This window comes from Scomber scombrus, chromosome 1, assembly GCF_963691925.1.
Source record: "Scomber scombrus chromosome 1, fScoSco1.1, whole genome shotgun sequence".
Lineage (NCBI taxonomy): Eukaryota > Metazoa > Chordata > Actinopteri > Scombriformes > Scombridae > Scomber > Scomber scombrus.
The window spans coordinates 36817662-36838943 of record NC_084970.1 but is presented as its reverse complement, the minus strand read 5'-3'; the positions used below and the strand labels follow the sequence as shown (position 1 = coordinate 36838943).

The following is a 21282-nucleotide window of genomic DNA, read 5'->3' as shown; positions in this document are numbered from 1 at the left end:
TTAACATCTTTATCTTTTGGATTTTGCTTCTATGTCCGTAAATAAATCACAATAGAAAATCCTGATGTTTACCTGAAAAAAATGACACTAAAGTGATTGTAGATACATGTTTACCTACTTTAAAATAAAAAAAATGATCCATGTGAGGTTGATTTATTGAGCATATAAAGAGTGATAACGTTTCACTGCATCAACACACAACAAAGCGTGATGTGATGTCTGAGTACACGTCAAGCATAATGACAGTTTGGAAACCATTAAAAAAAAGGTAATAAAAAGCTCACAAGTGGTTTCAGACAACCAGATGGTAACAAAAACTGAATTAAACCAAAAAAATTGTGTAAATAAACATCTGGAATGAAACAGGAATGACACAAAATAAACAGGTTCAAACATCCACACACTGACAGCAATCAAACACACATGTAATAAAAACATGTTCACAGGAAAAAACACAACAACTTAAGTGGCAAAGCATCGAGGTTATGAATCAGTGCAAACAGCAGGACTTCACAAGTTCACATAACAAACATCCTGTGACTCCACCGGCACATCCACAGGTTAAAACGGCATGAAAGTATTTATTATAAACATCAAACTTCCACTCTTCATGTCTCTAAATCACTTCGATATTCTCCCTGATTCAAATATAGAAAATACACATCAACACTACCAACGTGGCAGCAAATTCAATCTAAGTGCTGCTTTATGAGTCAGATTCCCAGCAGGGTCCGCTGCACGACACATGCATCTCTGAATGTGTAAAGATGCTGATTTTAATTAAGAGTTGATTCAACCCTCCTGTTGTCCTCGAGTCAAGGGAGGAAGGGAGAAAGAAGGAAGGAAAGGAGGGAGGAAGGAAGGAAGGGAGTAAGATGGGAGGAAGGGAGGTGGGAAGAAGGAAGGAAAGGAGGGAGGAAGAGACGAAGAAGGAAGGAAGGGAGGGAGGAAGAAGGAAGGAAAGGAGGGAGGGAGGAAAAGAAGGAAGGAGGGAGGGAGAAAGGGAGACAGGAAAAGAGGAAGGGAGGCAGGAAGGAAAGGATGACAGAGGAGAAGGGAGGAAGGAAGAAGGAAGGAAAGGAGGGAGGAAGGGAGGAAGAATGAAGGAAGGGAGGGAGGAAGAAGGAAGGAAAGGAGGGAAGGAAAGAAGGGAGGAAGAATGGAGGAAAGGAGGGAGGGAGGAAAAGAAGGAAGGAGGGAGGGAGAAAGGGAGACAGGAAAAGAGGAAGGGAGGCAGGAAGGAAAGGATGACAGAGGAGAAGGGAGGAAGGAAGAAGGAAGGAAAGGAGGGAGGAAGGGAGGAAGAAGGAAGGAAGGAAGGGAAGAAGGGAAGAAGAAGGAAGGAAGGGAGGGAGGAAGAAGGAAGGAAAGGAGGGAAGGAAAGAAGGGAGGAAGAAGGAAAGGAGAGAGGGAGGAAGGAAGAAGGAAGGAAAGGAGGGAGGAAGGAAGGAGGAAAGGAAGGAGGGAGGGAGGAAAAGAAGGAAGGAGGGAGGGAGAAAGGAAAAGAGGTAGGGAGGCAGGAAGGAAAGAAGGACAGAGGAAAGAAAGAGAGAAGGAGGGAGGGAGTAAAGAAGGAAGGGAGGAAGGAAAGAAGGAGGGAAGAAAGGGGGATGGAGGAAGTACAGACGGAAGGAAGGAACAGTCAAAACAGACGGGGTCAATTTGACCCGGGAGGACGACACAAGGCTTTTCTGTTAAAGCGTCTGCTCTGAAGTCGGTGAAGCAGGAGGAGGACGACGGGTAAGGTTTTCATACTTCTGATAAAATTCATTATTAAGAAAACTCAACAACATCTTGTTAAATAAAAATAAAACTCTGTGCTGCTTACAGTCATTAAAACAAGTGAAGTGTCTGTTAGTTATCACACCGGTCATAAATGAGCTGCTAAAACACTGAAACATCTTCATATATCATCATGACCATGTTACGATGAGCTTTCAGCCAAATGTCTTGGTCTTCAGCAGCAGAGTTTGCTCAGTTTTGACAGAAAAAACTGAAACGACGACAGTTATCATTTGACTAAAATTGCAGCTGATAACAATTATACTGTCTCCATGACGACTGAGCAAACGCCCTCCGCTGATGAAGGCTGTGTGATGTGGCTGAAAGCTCAGGAAGAAACACGACCAAGCGAGCAGTAATACGCTGTAGGTAAGATTTGATTTCTTAAGATCAGGAATGAAGCTTCAAGCTCAACGAGAAAGCTCAGGTTTTAATCCCAGTACGTTTATGAAGCAGATTCATTTAACCTCAACATTATCACAACATTTTCAACTCTTAAGAACACATATTTGGCTCAATTGGCAACGCCCAAGGAAAACAAGCTTCTGACAGAGTCTCCAGTAATCAGCTGGAGTCTTACAGTCTTGTATCTGACATCCAACGGTCCCTGGATTACTGTGTTTTCATTATTCAATTGACCACCTAAGTAAATCATTGCTGTGGCCAGTTTTAGGACATTTATTATCTGAATGTGTATTGTGCTTGCATGGTGCATACTCCAAATTAAAGCTGTGTGTCATGAACATTAGTATACACTAACGGCCAAAAAATGAGGCCAAATTGATATTGTGGAGATAAGCTGCCAACAGGTTGGTTTAAACAGGAAGTGCTCCTCACGCTAACACAGTTCGGGAGTCTTTCACGTAGAATATTTTACTTTTTAAGTCAAAGTTTGTGTCTGAGCTACAACGTATTTGTGTTTTTTTGCTCATTAAGCTGTTTGGAGAACTCTGAATGTCATTTTCCAGCCAAGGGGAAACCAAATTTCCTGTGTATTTTAAATATTTTGGACGGTAGTTTCCCCTCAATGTAAGATACAAAGTCACTTTCCACTACAGGACACCTTAAATTTACCACTAACCTTTTCATAATCTAAACTTTCATTCCCTTCAAAACCCTTAAACATCCAATCTAGACATGGTTAACACACATTAAGATACTCTGCTTTGACAAATAATGTGTATGATATGTTTTTTCCATAAAAAAGTTAAATTGCTTTGTAAAAAAACTCTTATTACAAACGACTCCCATTAACTCGACAGTCCAGTAAAGTCGTTCTCGTTGGTCTACATCACGTTTCCTTCACTCTGAACAAACTCTGATGTTCAGTTACTTCAGCTCTGTGTGGCCAAACCTCCCGCCTGCTAAAGGAATGATTCACCCAAATTACAAACCAAAAAACATTTATTGACTTACCTCTGAGTTGTATTTAGGCATGTGGATAGTTTAAGTTTTCTATTTCTTCAGTAGAAAGGAGTTAGAATTAAAACTGTCCTCAGTGAGGTCTTTGAATAACCAGAATATTGTTTCTGTAGAGACACATTTTGGTTGAATCTCTAAATGTGATTTTTTGTTGTTGGACGGATGCAGAAATCTAGAAAACCTGTAGAAATAAAACCAAAATGATCTTCATGGATAGAGAGGAAAGTGAGAACAGTTTCTTAAAGCTGCAACTAACTTATTATTTTCTTTATCGATACATCTGTCGATTGTTTTATCCATCAATCAATTGGTTATTTGGTCCATAAAATATCACAAAATGGTGAAAAGTTATCGGAATCACAAAATTTGGACATTTTTCTTAGAAAATGACTCAAAGTTTTGTTACTAATCCATTAATGGACTAATCGTTGCAGCTTTAAAGTTTTTATAAGAGAGAAAGTGAGAATGTTTTTTGTTGTAATTTGGGTGAACCAACCCTTTAAAGTTAATGGCAGTTTGTTACTTCAAAACAACGAGATCGAGCTTCGGAGAACTTGTGGTTATTTTGTGGTTTTTAAACTCGCAGCCAATCAAATGGCTCCAAGATTCTTCACACGTCACATTATCTTGTTTTTTTGTTTTTGTTGTATTTTATCTTTGAGCTGGACGACACGCAGGTCTGGTTATGTGACACAAAGCAGTGACTCAGTGTTCAGATAAGCTCTGGTGTTGGTGCGTGGTCAGTTAATCCAGGCGTAGGCGTACAGGCCGTTGTCCTTCCACAGCCGGCAGCGTTCGGACGAGTGATTCTGGGCCACGATCAGACGGCTGGACAGGAGAGCAGTGGCTGCTGGGTATTCTGGCCACTCGTCCGCCATCTTACCTGCAAGACAGACGCAAGAATTCATCGTCAAGAACCTGTAAATATCACGTGTGTGGGATGTAAATTTAAAGAAAGCAGTGTTTGTATAAAAACAACCAATCAGAGATGTGTGGGTGAGATTAAGATCATCTTCATACATGTGGCAGCCGAAGATTGTTGAGAAGCGTCAATGAGACTCATTCAGCTGTACAATTCCTAAGAAGTCAACTTCCAGAGGAAACAACTCTTAAATCTGCATATTTATTTAATTATTGTGACAAATGTTCAGTCAGCTTGTTGACTGATAATGGACATAAATAAGAAAGTGAATTAAAATATTAACCTTCGTGTCGTCAAAACTGTTTTGACTGTTCCTTCTTTCCTCCCTCCCTTCCTTCCTTCCTTCTGTCCTCCCTCCCTCCTTCTCTCTTTCTTTCCTTCCTCTCTCTTTCCTACCTTCCTTCTTTCCTTCCTCCATCCCCCTTTCTTCCTTCCTCCCTCCCTCCTTCTATCCTTCTTTCCTCCCCCCTACCTTCCTCCCTTCCTTCTTTCCTCTGTCCTTCTTTCCTTCCTACCTCCCTTCCTCTTTTCCTTTCTCCCTCCCTCTCTCCTACCTTCCTTCTTTCCTCTGTCCTTCCTTCTTTCCTTTACTTCCTCCCTTCCTTCTTTTCTTTCCTCCCTTCCTTCCTCCCTCCTTTCCTTCCTTCTTCCTCCCTTCCTTTCCTTTCTCCCTCCCTCCCTCCTACCTTCCTTCTTTCCTCCCTTCCTTCCTTCCCTTCCTTCTTCCTTCCTTTCTATCCTTCTTCCTCCCTTCCTCCCTCCTTTCCTTCCTTATCCCTCCCTTCCATCCTTCCTTCCTTGACTCGAGGACAACAGGAGGGTTTATTCAGTCTGATAATCAGAAACTTTTCCAATGTCCCTTGAAGGAATTGATTATATGAAATAATTCTGTTTATATTGAATGTTTCACACCAAATGAAGGAGTTTCTAATGGATACGTTTTTATATCCATGTTTAATGTTCATGTATGGTTTTGTCAGGAGGTTTTTGTCTTAGTGTCTATAGGCTTTATCCTTGGTTTGTTTTATTTGACTCCAAGAAACTGGCTCATAGGAAGGCAGCACTGTGGCTAAGGGGGCCCTCTGCTGCCACCTAGTGGTAGAAGTGGTTTAGACAGTTTGGAGTCCTTAAAGCTTGATGTGCATTGTGTGGTTACATTAGTGTGCTGTGTCCATTGTGCATTGTAGTATGTGCTGTTTATTCACCAATTTCGTTAATTTCGTTGTTGTGCTCTCCACAGAAGCACAATGACAATAAAAAACCTCTTATGTCTTCTTAATAATTAACATTTATTTCACTAATAATTACTTAATAACTAAACTAAACTAAACTAAACCAAACCACAGTGTGTGGATCTTTGTGTCCCTGCAGTTATGTTTATATATGATTCAAGGAAATGTAATGTAATGCAGTGTGAATTAAATTTTCCTTTAACATAATGAGAAAATGCTTTTAATTGAAGTATCTGATAAGTCTCAAAAATGAACAAATCAGTGACGATGTATTTAATGTTTTTTTTACTAAAATATCCAAACTGGACGATATCGGCTGTTAAACTTCATAAAAATCTGCAGTAACTTAAAGCACGACATGTTTATTAACTTTACTAAACTTAACCAAAGTTATAATGGTCATTTATATGTTCCGATTGATTAATCTGCAGATTTTATTGTTTTTTTTAGATTGTGTAATGTGTTAACTTTATATTTGTTTCATCTATTTATGCCTGGTTATTTTTTTATTGTGCTTTTTGTTTGATATTCTGTTCATTTTATGTTGCTTAAATGGTGTATATTTAGAAATAAAGTTTATTACTATTATTATTATTTATTTATTTTCTTAAAATGGCAGTAAAAGGCTAAAAATGTCCATCACAAATTCCCCAAACCGAAGTTTACTCATTCTGTTTTATTAATCCACCTAAAGGCCAAAATAAAGAAATTATTCAGTTTATTTTCCTATCTGATTTACAAAAGCATCAAATAGTCACATTTTTAGAAGCTGGAATTAGCGAATTTCTGCATTTTTGCTGGAAAAACGGCTGAAATGATTGTCCAATTATCATAATATTTGCTGATAAACTGATTAATCATTAAATCTACAAGGAAAATGTAATTTGAGGCAGTGTCTTCACCTGTTTTGGCGAAGTTGACGAAGTGGTGTGTGATGAGATCCTGGAAGCTCTCGTCGTTGTCGGAGAGCGGCTTCCCGAGGATCCCCTCGAGCCCTCCGAAGAAAGCGAAGCTGTCCAGGCAGTGGAAGGCGAAGCGGCTCGGGAACGTCAGCAGATCGCCGGACGCCTCGATGGGTTTGGATGACGTGTGATTCACCAGGTATCGATACACGGGACTGTGGAGAGCCTCTGCAGACACACAGAGGTTCATCAAATTTAGATCAACAGTCAAACACTGAATGTTACTGTAAAAAAAAAATGCTGAAAATGAAACTATTTCCAGGCAATTTATGATGGAAGACACTTTTAAATATGTTAAATAATAATAATAAAAATAACTGACTTAAGGGTCAATGATGGTTTTTTTGTGTCCATGTGGTTTAGTCAAATTTAAAGGGGTTAAAATATGAAAATAAACGTATGAATAATAATAATAATTTATATTTTAATTAAAGCATGATGAATTGAATAACCGTGTTACTGAACTGTGCTTTACTAGTAAATTCACCTTGCTGCAGTATTCTGCTGTTATTTGAAACAACCTATCTGACTTTGCTGCTCATCAATTAGTGAACTGAATCTTATTTCTTTCATTCCTTGATGTCAGTTCCTCCCTGCAGGATCCAGACTCCTGCTGGTCTCCATCGCAGCTCTTTAATCATCATCAATCATTAATCTGTTCAACTCCTGGAAAGTGAGGTGAAAGTCAGCAGGAGCCTCACAGTCAAAGACAAACAGCAGCTTGATAAAAGGAAACCTTCCTGCAGATCAGATCAGAGGTGTGATGATGAGTTTACCTGCAGCCCTCCAGGCCAGATCGTTGTTAGGACAGGTGACCCTGATGTCCGACACCATGGTGGTGTACGACCGCTCTGGACAGCGGTCTCTGGTGGGGCAGTGGTCGGAGGTCAGGTACAGCTTCAGTGCCGCTTCGGTCAGATTCTCGCTGAAGGACTTAAGTCTATCTGAGGGGGGGCAGAGACGAGACAGATGTTTCACCTCAGCTTGTAAAAAAAGAAGTTTAACCCTTTGTAGGTTTGTGTCATGATATCTGCTCAACAACTAAATCTATTTAACTTTTAGGTCATTGTTTACCACTTGTATGAGGTATGTAATGCACAGACAGACCATCAGATTGTGTTATGGTTGCTATAGATACAGGTTGTGTTATGATTGCTATAGATACAGGTTGTGTTATGGTTGCTATAGATACAGGTTGTTCTATGGTTGTTTTGCACTTCCCAGCCACCGTACAACAGAGCTTCATCCTCAGCTGCTCCTTCTTTCCTTTCCTTCCCTCCCTCCTTCTCTTTCTTTCCTTCCTCTCTCTTTCCTCCCTTCCTTCCTTCCTTCCTCCATCCCCCTTTCTTCCTTCCTTCTGTCCGTCCTTCCTTCCTTCCTTCCTTCCCTCCTTCTTTCCTTCCTTCCTTTCCTTCCTCCATTCTTACTTCTCTTTCTTTCCTCCACCTACCTTCCTCCCTTCCTTCCTTTCCTTCCTCCCTTCCTCCTTCTCTTTCTTTTCTCCCCCTACCTTCCGTCCTTCCTTCCTTTCCTTCCTCCCTTTTTTCCTGCCTTCCTTCCTCCCTCCTTTTCTTCCTTCCTTCCTTCCCTCCTTCCTCCCTCCCTCATTTCCTTCCTTCTTCCTCCTTTCCTCCCTTCCTTCCTCCCTCCTTTCCTTTCCTTCCTTCTTCCTCCCTTCCATCCTTCCTTCCTTGACTCGAGGACAACAGGAGGGTTAATAAGATCATTGTCTGTAATGCTGCTGAATTAACATACAACAAACAACAAGGTAGAAAACATTAAAAACATCCAATCACTGCTTTAACACAACAGAACAGCCTCCATGTTTAAAGGAGGACGGCTGTAATTGACCTCCTCTGCAGACGATCACATGAGCAGCTCGAGGACTTCTATGAACCAGCTTCACATTAATGACTCTTGTGTTTCCTTGTTAAGGAACAGATTTATATTTAAAGACCCTCGAGTCCTTTTCATTTCGTTCTAAGAGGAGAAATTATTCCTGTGGCTAGAAAAAGAGACCACACAGCACACAAAGTTCATTAAATATTCAGCAGCGTTCTGTGCATATTAGATCACATTACATGGTGAGAATGAGCAGATGTCATGTAGAAATACGTTTACACAACTCACAGTCCCTTATCTGATCCTCCATGTCCTCCTTAACAGTCTGAGTTATTGTTATTTATCTAAAACGGCCTCATCTTTACCTCCAATCTCACATATTACAGTTTCTTCTGAATGTTTAACCCTCCTGTTGTCGTCGAGTCAAGGAAGGAAGGGAGGGAAGAAGGAAGGATGGATGGAAGGGAGGAGGGAAGGAAGGTAGGGAGGAAGGAAGAAGGAAGGAAAGGAGGTAGGAAGGAAGGAGGGAAGGAAGGAAGGAAGGTAGGAAAGGAGGAAAGGAAAGAAGGAAGGGAGGGAGGGAGGGAGGATGGAAGGATGGAAGGATGGAAGGATGGAAGGAAGAAGGAAGGAAAGGAGGGAGGAAAGGAGGGAGGAAGGAAGGAGGGAAGGAAGGTAGGAAAGGAGGAAAGGAAAGAAGGAAGGGAGGAAGGAAGGACGGGGGAAAGAAGGAAGGAAGGAAGGTAGGAGGGAGGGAGGAAAGAAGGAAGGAGGGAGGGAGAAAGGAAAAGAGGAACGGAGGAACGGAGGAAGGAAGGAAAGAAGGAAGGGAGGAAGGCAGGGGGGAGGAAAGAAGGAAGGAAGAATGGATGGAAGGGAGGAGGGAAGGAAGGTAGGAAGGGAGGAAGGAAGGAAGGAAAGGAGGGAGGAAGGAAGGAGGGAAGGAAGGAAGGAAGGTAGGAAAGGAGGAAAGGAAAGAAGGAAGGGAGGGAGGAAGGATGGAAGGATGGAAGGAAGAAGGAAGGAAAGGAGGGAGGAAGGAAGGAGGGATGGAAGCTAGGAAAGGAGGAAAGGAAAGAAGGAAGGGAGGAAGGAAGGACGGGAGAAAGAAGGAAGGAAGGAAGGTAGGAGGGAGGGAGGAAAGAAGGAAGGAGGGAGGGAGAAAGGAAAAGAGGAACGGAGGAAGGAAGGAAAGAAGGAAGGGAGGAAGGCAGGGGGAGGAAAGATGGAAGGGAGGAAAGAAAGAGAGAAGGAGGGAGGAAGGACAGACGGAAGGAAGGAAAGAAGGATCAGTCAAAACAGACGGGGTCAATTTGACCCGGGAGGACGACATGAAGGTTTAACACTAACAGTGATTATTGAAGCTCTATCTTTGAAACCATGAAGACTTGTAGCTAAACTGAGTGCATCTTCTCTGCTTTATAACACACTATTTGCTCAACTGTAATCATTGATTTCTACATGCTGCTGCACTATTTTGCCTATTGCCTTTCCACACTGACACATGTGAAAATACTTGTAGATAACAACTTCACTTATAAATCAGAGTTTGAGCTCTATGTTGTGATGTGGATAAAGTTTTTATAGTCAGATCTACAAAGAAGACGAGATTTAGCCTCATTTTTTGTTTTCTTCTACTGCGCTTTTGTTGTTTTTGAGGAGTATTTGAACATTTTGTATTAATAGTTTGTAACATTCAGAATACACCTGCATATTTTACACATGTGGATAGAAAGATAGATAGATAGATAGATAGATAGAGAGAACGAGAGAAAAAGAGATAGATATAGATAGATAGATAGATAGATAGATAGATAGATAGATAGATAGATAGATAGATAGATAGATAGATAGATACTCTTACCTCTCACAAACCACTGGTAGTCCCCCCAGGTCCACGTGGTGATGTTTTCAAACGAAGGGCTGCAGAAGAAAACACAGAGAGTACTGAGCGGTGTAACCATAGTAACAGCTGACTAGCGATGAACCTAATGAACCAGGTGAGATCGTACAAGAAATCGGCCTCCTGCTCCGTCGTCCCGACAACGAAAGGAACGTCATTGTAGGCTCCTTTCTTCTCCCACACCTCAAACGGAGGAGCTTCCAGGATGTATCCGTCCACCACGGCGACCGGCCCGATGAAGCTCCCTCTAGTGGGCAGATCGGTCATATCATCTGCTGCCCAGGACGGATACTCCTGCCACGGGATCGACTGGGAAGAAAACAGCTAGGATTATTTTTGGAAGATGTAATTCTATTGGTTTATAATGAATTAGGGATAATGTGTTAATTCCACAATAAGAGATATGTTATGTTGTTACCTAACAGTTTTGGTGTAAAAAGCCTATATCGTAAATTAAGAGTTGGACAATATCGGAATATCGGATATTGGCAGAAAAGCAAATATTGAGCTCTACTCATAATACTGCAGTACTTTTACTGTAATACTGCATACTACATCACTCATAATACTGCAGTACTTTTACTGTAATACTGCATACTACATCGCTCATAATACTGCAGTACTTTTACTGTAATACTGCATACTACATCGCTCATAATACTGCAGTACTTTTACTGTAATACTGCATACTACATCGCTCATAATACTGCAGTACTTTTACTGTAATACTGCAAACTACATCACTCATAATACTGCAGTACTTTTACTGTAATACTGCATACTACATCACTCATAATACTGCAGTACTTTTACTGTAATACTGGATACTACATCACTCATAATACTGCAGTACTTTTACTGTAATACTGCATACTACATCACTCATAATACTGCAGTACTTTTACTGTAATACTGCATACTACATCACTCATAATACTGCAGTACTTTTACTGTAATACTGCATACTACATCACTATAATACTGCAGTACTTTTACTGTAATACTGCATACTACATCACTCATAATACTGCAGTACTTTTACTGTAATACTGCATACTACATCACTCATAATACTGCAGTACTTTTACTGTAATACTGGATACTACATCACTCATAATACTGCAGTACTTTTACTGTAATACTGCATACTACATCACTCATAATACTGCAGTACTTTTACTGTAATGCTGCATACTACATCACTCATAATACTGCAGTACTTTTTCTGTAATACTGCATACTACATCACTCATAATACTGCAGTACTTTTACTGTAATACTGCATACTACATCACTATAATACTGCAGTACTTTTACTGTAATACTGCATACTACATCACTCATAATACTGCAGTACTTTTACTGTAATACTGCATACTACATCACTCATAATACTGCAGTACTTTTACTATAATACTGCATATTACATCACTCATAATACTGCAGTAGTTTCTCTGTAGGAGGATTTTTCATGCAGTACTTTTACTTGTAATGTAGTATTTGTACATTGTAGTATTAGTAGTTTTACTGCAGTAAAGTATCTGAGTACTTCTTCCAGTACTGCTGCTGACAGTTTCTACAGAGGATCATGTGACTGTCAAAGGCATAGACTGTATATAAGAAATGGACGTAACATCCATGACGTCACCCATTGGTTTGTGGACTGCTGCTCGGAGGCCAATAGTATCGGATCTGAGCAGCGCCATTTTGAAAATTTCAGGTGCATGCTGGGAAAAATAAAAACACGGATTCTACTTATATGGGCATCAGGAGGAGCATGAGGCGCCCTCCTGAACCTGTGAACCAATCAACCTGTCAATCACGACGTAGCCACGCCCTAATGCATACCCTGCTTTATCGTCACATATAAAATCAGGGAGGCCAAAATGTCCCAAATGAACATCATACTGCATTGAAGAAGGCTTTAAACTAGCGATTGAGACCATAAACACATTTTGAAAACGTTTACTGAGGTTAGACATCAAGTGAGAAGTTGGTGAATTCTCCATTGACTTGTATAGAGACGGAAGTCCTTTTGACACCAAAACGGTCGCCCCCTGGTGGCCTTTTGATAGAATGCAGTTTTAAATTATTATTAAGTTGACATCATTTCAGAGGACTGGAACTCCCTGTCTGGTCAAAGGTCGACATTTATCAGCAGAGATTCTGGATAAGATTAACTTTGATTTTATATGCTTTTGTTGATATATGTTGATATATATATATATATATATAAATGTTGAGCAGCTTTTAACTGAGACTTTACTGTAAATGAGGAAACACAGTTTGAATCCACAGTGCGGCTCCTCGTCCTGATAACCGTCTCTGTTCATTAAACACAACAAGCTCCACTCTGGGATTTCATGGTTCTCTTCATTCAGATTTACAGGTTGTAGATGGGTGTAACCAACATATGACGCAGGACAGAGCTGTCAGGCTGCATTTATGACTGAATGACGTGTTCAGATCAAAGTTCAAACTCATTAAACTCATCAGCAAGTGAAGCTCAGACAGTCGTTGCCTCTGACAGCTGAAATGGCACAGAGAGGAGATCAGCTGGACCGAGAAACACTCAGCTGTTCGATCTGTCTGGATCTACTTAGGGATCCGGTGACTATTCCCTGTGGACACAGCTACTGTATGAGATGTATTAAAGTATTCTGGGATGGAGAGAATCAGAGGAGGATCTACAGCTGCCCTCAGTGCAGAGAGGCCTTCACACCGAGGCCTGTCCTGAAGAAAAACACCATGTTAGCAGCTTTAGTGGAGCAGCTGAAGGAAAAGACTGAGAGGCAGAGAGAGCTCGAGGTGAGTCGACTAAACATCCAGCAGAGAATCCAGGAGAGAGAGAAAGATGTGAAGCTGCTTCAACAGCAGGGGGAGACCGTCAGTCGCTCTGCTGATAAAGCAGTGGAGGACAGTGAGAAGATCTTCACTCAGCTGATCCGTCTCCTCCAGAAAAGAAGCTCTGATGTGAAGCGGCAGATCAGATCCCAGCAGCAAACTGAAGTGAGTGGAGTCAAAGAGCTTCAGGAGAAGCTGCAGCAGGAGATCACTGAGCTGAAGAGGAAAGACGCTGAACTGAAGCAGCTCTCACACACAGAGGATCACAACCAGTTTCTACACAACTACCCCTCAGTGTCACAACTCAGTGAACCTACAGACTCATCCAGCATCAATATCCGTCCTCTGAGATACTTTGAGGATGTGACAGCAGCTGTGTCAGAGCTCAGAGATAAACTACAGGACATCCTGAGGGACAAATGGACAAACATCTCAATGACAGTGACTAGAGTGGATGTTTTACTGCCACAACCAGAACCAGAACCCAAGACCAGAGCTGAGTTCTTAAAATATTCACGTGAAATCACTCTGGATCCAAACACAGCAAACACAAAGCTGTTATTATCTGAGGGGAACAGAAAAGTAGAATATACATATCCACTACAGTCTTATTCTAGTCACACAGACAGATTCACTAATCATCCTCAGGTTCTGAGTAAAGAGAGTCTGACTGGACGTTGTTACTGGGAGGTGGAGCGGAGAGGAGGAGTTTATGTAGCAGTCGCATACAAGAATATCAGCAGAGGAGGAAGTGAATCTCTATTTGGACATAATGACAAATCTTGGTCTTTAATTTGTTCCACTAACAGGTATGGATTCTGCTTCAACAGCATTAAAACTCTCGTCTTAGGTCCTCGTTCCTCCAGAGTCGGAGTGTACCTGGATCACAGAGCAGGTATTCTGTCCTTCTACAGCGTCTCTGAAACCATGACTCTCCTCCACAGAGTCCAGACCACATTCACTCAGCCTCTCTATGCTGGACTTTGGATTGGAGACACAGCTGAGTTGTGTAAAGTGAAATAGACAGAAGTCATTTCAGATTTCATGTGTCAGATGTTGTAATCATAGACTGTATATAAGAAATGGACGTAACATCCGTGACGTCACCCATTGGTTTGTGGACTGCTGCTCGGAGGCCAATAGTATCGGATCTGAGCAGCTCCATCTTGATAATTTCAGGTGCATGCTGGGTAAAATAAAAACATGGATTCTACTTATATGAGCATCAGGAGGGGCATGAGGCGCCCTCCTGAAGACCGGAGCTCCCTGCCTGGTCAGATGTTGTAATTCATGTTTTTGTCTCCATGTTTTTGAGCTAATAGGGATATTCAACTTATTAACACTTAATTTATCTTTATGTATGTGTTGTTGATATTTTTAGTTGTTTTTTTTTCAGGCTCTCACTGCTCATCACCATGTTTTTAAACCTTCACTGACATTTCTTCAGATGAAAATGTGAACTTCTCTTTGTTCTAAATGTTAGGTTCATGTTTGTATTGATGTATTTGTGTCTGTTGTTTCTTAACCCTCCTGTTGTCCTCGAGTCAAGGAAGGAAGGAAAGATGGAAGGATGGAAGGGAGGAAGAAAGAAGGAAAGGAGGGAGGTAGGAAGTAAGGGAAGGAAGGAGGGAAGGAAGGAAGGAAGGAAGGGAGGAAAGGAAAGAAGGAAGGGATGAAGGAAGGATGGAGGAAAGAAGGAAGGAAGGAAGGTAGGAGGGAGGGAGGAAAAAAGTAATGAGAGAGGGAAGGAGACTGGAAAAGAGGAAGGGAGGAAGGAAGGAAAGAAGGACAGAGGAAAGAAAGAAGGGAGGAAGGAAGGATGGAAGGGAGGAAGAAGAAGGAAGGAAAGGAGGAAAGGAAAGGAGGAAGGAAGGAAGGAAGGAGGGAGGGAGGAAAAGAAGGAGGGGAGAGTAAGGGGAATGGAGGAAGGAAGGAAGGAAAGAAGGAACAGTCAAAACAGACGGGGTCAATTTGACCCGGGAGGACGACACGAAGGTTAAACAGAGAAAACAGCAGAACTTCCTTCATCACAGATATTTTGTTCTCATCACTTTGTAAATTCATAAAGAAATGCTCAATCAAACTGTAATGATCATGATAATAATCATTAATGATGTTCTTGTACATAGTTGACATTCTGGGTTAAACTAACTGACTGTGTGGATGAAGTCAATCTGAACATGAAATCATTGATCACACTTTACTGATTGGATGTGTGAACAATCTGAAGCTTCAATAAAAAAGATGATTTTCATCAAAAGTGATCAAAGTGTTTTCTTTTCATTCAAAGCCTGTGAAGAAAATGTGAAACTACTTTAGCTACATCACTCATAATACTGCAGTACTTTTACTGTAATACTGCATACTACATCACTCATAATACTGCAGTACTTTTACTGTAATACTGCATACTACATCACTCATAATACTGCAACTCTTTTACTGTAATACTGCATACTACATCACTCATAATACTGCAGTACTTTTACTGTAATACTGCATACTACATCGCTCATAATACTGCAGTACTTTTACTGTAATACTGCATACTACATCGCTCATAATACTGCAGTACTTTTACTGTAATACTACATACTACATCACTCATAATACTGCAGTACTTTTACTGTAATACTGCATACTACATCACTCATAATACTGCAGTACTTTTACTGTAATACTGCATACTACATCACTCATAATACGTAAATTAAGAGTTGGACAATATTGGATATCGGCAGTTTAAATGATCAAACAGGAGTAAATAGTGTATTTGTCGGGGACTATTTTCTGCGGTGGAATAATCCACATTTGGATTTAAGGGAAGTAAAAGGGTCAATGAGGTTTTTTTATGTCCATGTGGTTTAGTTTAACCCTCCTGTTGTCCTCGAGTCAAGGAAGGAAGGGAGGAAGAAGGAATGAAAGGAGGAAGAAGGAAGGAAAGGAGGGAGGAAGGGAGGAAGGAAGAAGGAAAGGAAGGAAAGGAGGGAGGGAGGAAGGAAAGGAAGGAAGGTAGGAGGGACGGAGGGAGGAAGGAAGGAAGGAAAGAAGGACAGAGGGAAGAAGGAAGGGGGAAGGAAAGGAAGGAAGGAAGGAGGGAAGGAAGGGGGGTGGAGGAAGGAAAGAAGGAAGGGAGGAAAGAGAGATGAAGGAAAGAAAGAGAGAGGAAGGAAGGACAGATGGAAGGAAGGAAGGGAGCCAGCATCACATTTCTGCTTTTAGCAGCATTCAGTCAGTAAAAAATGGTGCAAATATCATTTCAAATTATATAAAACCAACAAAAATACTAAATGTACATTTTAACAAACCTGATGCTGCTTTTAAAACTAGTTTTAAAAGATTTAATTGCTCATCTTGCCTTATTTATGACTGACCTATATACACATAACAGCAACAGACTTATACATTATATGTAGAGATTTACACATCTGGAAAAGTAGAGAAAACTGAAGAATTAACCATTAAAAACATAACATCTCACTCATGTCTACAGGCTTATTTTATGAATGAAATGAAGGAAGTAAAAAGCTCAGTTTGTCAGACAAATGTCACAAAAATGTTAGTGTCTCTTCTGTTAACGTGAGAAGCAGCAAAAAGCATTAATGTGACATTTAAATATAAAGTCTGACACTTAAAAAAAAAGGTAGCAGTCATTTCTTTTGTGTTATTTCCCTTCATAACATTCATTATTCAGAATTCATCCTGATGTTAAATGGCAGCTCTTTTTTTTTAAAGTCACCACTCAGCGGAAGAACTTATATTAATAAATGTGAGACTCATTTGCACATTTCAGCTTCTGGAGAGAAAAATCTTCCCATTACTGAACTGAACTTCACTTTCACAGTATAATGAGAAACATCCAGGTGCTTCTGCTACCTGGATGTGACATTATAAAGCACTAAAATTAAACAGCAATTTAAAAAACGTGTATTAAAAATGTCTCACAGTGTCGTGCAGATCAGATATTTCATGAATTCTTCAAATATTAAATGCTGTATTTCTCTTGTTATTAAAATTTTAATCTGTCACATAAAATTGACTGAGCTGCCTCATCTGCTTTTTTACAGGAATTAACCCTTCGTGTCCCTTCGCTGAGTTTCTGTGTGAGTCAGGCAAGATGTTCCGGTCCTCTGAAATGAGGCTAACGTGGAAGTAACTTAGAACTGCATTCTATCAAAAGGCCACCAGGGGGCGACCGTTTTGGTGTCAAAAGGACTTCCGTCTCTATACAAGTCAATGGAGAATTCACCAACTTCTCACTTGATTTCTAACCTCAGTAAACGTTTTCAAAATGTGTTTATGGTCTCAATCGCTAGTTTAAAGCCTTCTTCAATGCAGTATGATGTTCATTTGGGACATTTTGGCCTCCCTGATTTTATATGTGACGATAAAGCAGGGTATGCATTAGGGCGTGGCTACGTCGTGATTGACAGGTTGATTGGTTCACAGGTTCAGGAGGGCGCCTCATGCTCCTCCTGATGCCCATATAAGTAGAATCCATGTTTTTATTTTTCCCAGCATGCACCTGAAATTTTCAAGATGGCGCTGCTCAGATCCGATACTATTGGCCTCCGAGCAGCAGTCCACAAACCAATGGGTGACGTCACGGATGTTACGTCCATTTCTTATATACAGTCTATGGTGTGAGTCTAACCTGCAGGATCTGTGAGACGCTGAGCCGACGGAGGCATGCCGGGTCGCTGCAGCCCGTCTTCTTCAGGAAAACCAGGTTAGCCGACTCAGCTTGTTCCAGCGTCGCGTTGTAGACGTACGAGCCGCTCATGTCCACCGCGGCGTGGAAGAGACCCTTCGCCAGCGGTGACATCATCATGGTCCACACCGACGTCCCACCTTCGGTGCACAGAAACATGAAGACTTATTTTATATTTCATGTTTGTAATTTTTCTAAACAATCTAATTTGTCTTTAATAAGATAAGATATTCCTTTATCTTTAGCAAAAATAGAAAGAGCATCAATAAAAACAATGAAGAAAAATAAATAATAAGTAAGTACACAATCAACAAAAACAATACTGGTAAAAAAAGTGAATTTCTCTTATTATTTTCCCCTATAATTAAGCTTTTCCTGCATGTCCCTTAATCCTACAACCTTCATATTAAGTGGACGGATATGGCAGGTGATTTTCTATATTTGTCTTCATGTTTTTGGATCCAAACCAACAATAAACTGATCTACTAACAAGTATCATGAGTGCATCCAAAGTCTGATTTATCTTATTCTTCTGTTTTTATCCCAAAACTATTAAAAACTCATCAGTGAGCCACCCTGCTGCACTGGGTGACATGTTCCTTTATCCCGGAAGACTGTGGTTACTTTAGTTTGTTTAAAAATGGCTCCAAAGTTATGAACTAAGTGGGTCAAATATATAAGTGAAGCCTATGCAGGCAGATTTTGCAGAGGTGACAAGTCAATGATCATGTAATGCTCTTTGTCTCCCTGCCTCTTTATTTTTTTTTATTGCTCCGATGTGCAAACTCAGTCTCTCTGCCAAATTGTACAAAGTTCATAAAGCTTGGAAATGTATGAATGGCAGAAGAGAAGATCCTGCCTCTGTTTGTTATGTTTGTTTTATGCTTATATTGCAATGTTCATTCCAAAAAGAGAAAAAGAAAACAGCTCCAAAGCGTAAAAACAGCATTAAAGAACCAGTGTGTAGAGCAGTGGTCTCTATTCCTGCTCCTGTAGAGCTGCTGTCCTTCATGTTTCAGATATCTCTCCACTCTAACACACCTGATTCTAATTATTAACTCGTTATCAAACCCTTTTACAAGCTTCAGCTGTTTGATAACAAGTTAATTATTAGGACATTAGCTCTACAGGAGCAGGGTTGGTGACTACTGTGTAGAATATAGTTGCATCTAGGTTTGAAGGTGCAGATTGCAACACACTTCCAAGCCTGTAGGAGAACTTACATGACCACAAAACTTGTGATAATCAGGTGAAAAAGGTTTGTCTGTTCTGGGCTACTGTAGAAATATGAGGGTGTTACAAATGCTAGAGGAGCTGCTCCCTCTGCAGATATAAAGGCTCATTCTTAGGTAACGGAAACACAACATTTACATACTTTTGCATATTCTGTTCTGTTTTATTCTGCTGTCCTACATGCCACTAAATGCTACAGTCTGTACCTTAAGTTTTCATCATCAGGAAGAGTCTGATGTGCATGTATTAGAGTAAAGAAATCACCCTTTATTTCCCTGCTTCTCATATTAATCAGACTGAAAATCAGCAGACTTATCCTTTAACTTTACAGCCTATAATTCCTGCTGTTAGAGCTTCTCTGAGGCCTTCAGAGTGTCAGCAGAAAATAAGAAAATCTGAGCTTCAATGACAATCTTATATCTAAATCATCATGTCAAAAATACCAAAAACACACTCAACTACTTCTTTCCACTTTTGTGTTTTTGTTTTTTTTATACCTGAACTTTGCCCAAATATGGTGACTCTCCCTGGATCGCCTCCGAACACGTGGATGTTCTTCTGGACCCACTTCAGAGCTGCGATCTGGTCCATGAAGCCGTAGTTCCCTGGAGGAAGAGGAGGAGGAGGAAGAGGAGGAGGAGGAGGAGGGATCGATTAGAGAGGAGAACCTGCTTTGATGTGGCCTTGTTTCACAGTTGTCCCATTTTTTCCTCAGTCAGAAACAAAACCGGCTCCTGTCGCTTGAACTAAATTTAACTCTTTTTCAAGCGGAGGGAGGGAGCGAGGAAATGGGGCATGGAATTAGGAGTATTCAGAATTAGAAATGCGGTGGAGCACGTGGGGGCAAAAGTGGCTCCTGGAGAAGAAGATGATGATGATGAGAGAGAGAGAGAGAGAGAGAGAGAGAGAGAGAGAGAGAGAGAGAGAGAGAGAGAGAGAGAGAGAGAGAGAGAGAGAGAGAGAGAGAGAGAGACTCGTGCCATCACGCCATCGTGTCATCGGAGGCTTTTTTCATTTACTGGGTCACTTCACATTAAGGTCACAGCAGGCTTGTTTTCGGGTTACCAGAAATTACCCAGCTTGACTCACAACACGCTAATTTGAGAGCCGCAGCGTGCAAAAAAAAAAACCCGAAAAAAAAAGACATTAACATGGAGGAGACAGCCTCCACAACAGATGGAAGGAAGGAACAAATGAAGGAAGGAAGGAAGGAAAGAAGGAAGGAAGGAAGGAAGGAAGGAAGGAAGGAAGGAAGGAAGGAAGGAAGGAGAGAAAGAAGGAAGGAAGGAAAGTAAGATGGGGGAAGGAGTGAAGTAAGGAAGGAAGGAAAGATAGAAGGAAGGAAGGAAGGAAGGAAGGACAGATGGAAGGAAGGAACAAATGGAGAAAGGAAGGAAGGAAGGAAGGAAGGAAGAAAGGACAGATGGAAGGAAGGAACAAATGGAGAAAGAAAGAAAGGAATGAAGGAATGAAGGAAGGAAGGAAGGAAGGAAGGAAGGAAGGAAAGAAAGAAAGAAGGAAGGAAGGAAAGAAGGAAGGAAGGAAGGAAGGAAGGAAGGAAAGCTAGAAGGAATAGAATACAGGTAGGAAAGATGGAAGGAAGGAAGGAAGGAAGGAGAGAAAGAAGGAAGGAAGGAAAGTAAGATGGAGGGAAGGAGTGAAGTAAGGAAGGAAGGAAAGATAGAAGGAAGGAAGGAAGGAAGGACAGATGGAAGGAAGGAACAAATGGAGAAAGGAAGGAAGGAAGGAAGGAAGGAAGGAAGGAAGGAAGGAAGGAAGGAAGGAAGGAAGGAAGGAAGAAAGGACAGATGGAAGGAAGGAACAAATGGAGAAAGGAAGAAAGGAATGAAGGAAGGAAAGAAGGAAGGAAGGAAGGAAGGAAGGAAGGAAGGAAGGAAGGAAGGAAGGAAAGAAGGAGGGAACATTTACCCTAACAGCTGAAACATTGGTTACCCAGCTTGACTCACAACACGCTAATTTGAGAGCCGCAGCGTGCAAAAAAAGACATTAACATGGAGGAGACAGCCTCAGAAATTAGCTCCATTTATCCAGACTCACATTAACATTCATTAAGAATTCACACCTTAATGGGAAAGTATAGACAGCTCAGCACAATGTAAACACTATAAATATTTAAAGGCTTAAGTGGTAAATAGCTGACCATCATTATAACTCTTTTAACATGACATGATGCACTGTAATGATCTTATACGAACCAATTAAAGGCTTTTTTCTCCCTGCAGCTGCACAATAAACTTCACTAAGTATTTAACTTTTTGAATATAATTATTTCAATCATTTAAACTCTGGTGCTCGTGTTTCATTTATTTCACTTTTTATTACATTTCTTCAGGTGAAAACGCTGCGGTTGGACCTTTAATGACCACAAACACACATAAATCTATACTGCATATCTATATTTTAACTTT

At 40.8% G+C, this 21282-nt stretch overlaps 2 protein-coding genes across 2 annotated transcripts; one reads left to right on the top strand and one right to left on the bottom strand.

Annotated features, from left to right (window-relative positions):
• Window positions 1-1688: 1688 nt before the first annotated feature.
• Window positions 1689-19444, bottom strand: si:ch211-71n6.4 (para-nitrobenzyl esterase; the record flags this gene model as incomplete). Its single annotated transcript, XM_062420012.1, is given in 7 exon segments — window positions 1689-4087; window positions 6261-6488; window positions 7097-7264; window positions 10027-10085; window positions 10175-10374; window positions 17564-17760; window positions 19351-19444. Coding segments are annotated over 7 exon segments (1089 nt in total), but the record flags the coding sequence as incomplete, so codon positions are not given.
• LOC133982168 (tripartite motif-containing protein 16-like protein) lies at window positions 12130-14559 on the top strand. The gene has a single exon (XM_062421144.1). It carries the CDS (start codon window positions 12601-12603, stop codon window positions 13930-13932), a length of 1332 nt encoding a protein of 443 aa, XP_062277128.1. The 5' UTR covers window positions 12130-12600; the 3' UTR covers window positions 13933-14559.
• Window positions 19445-21282: the final 1838 nt, after the last annotated feature.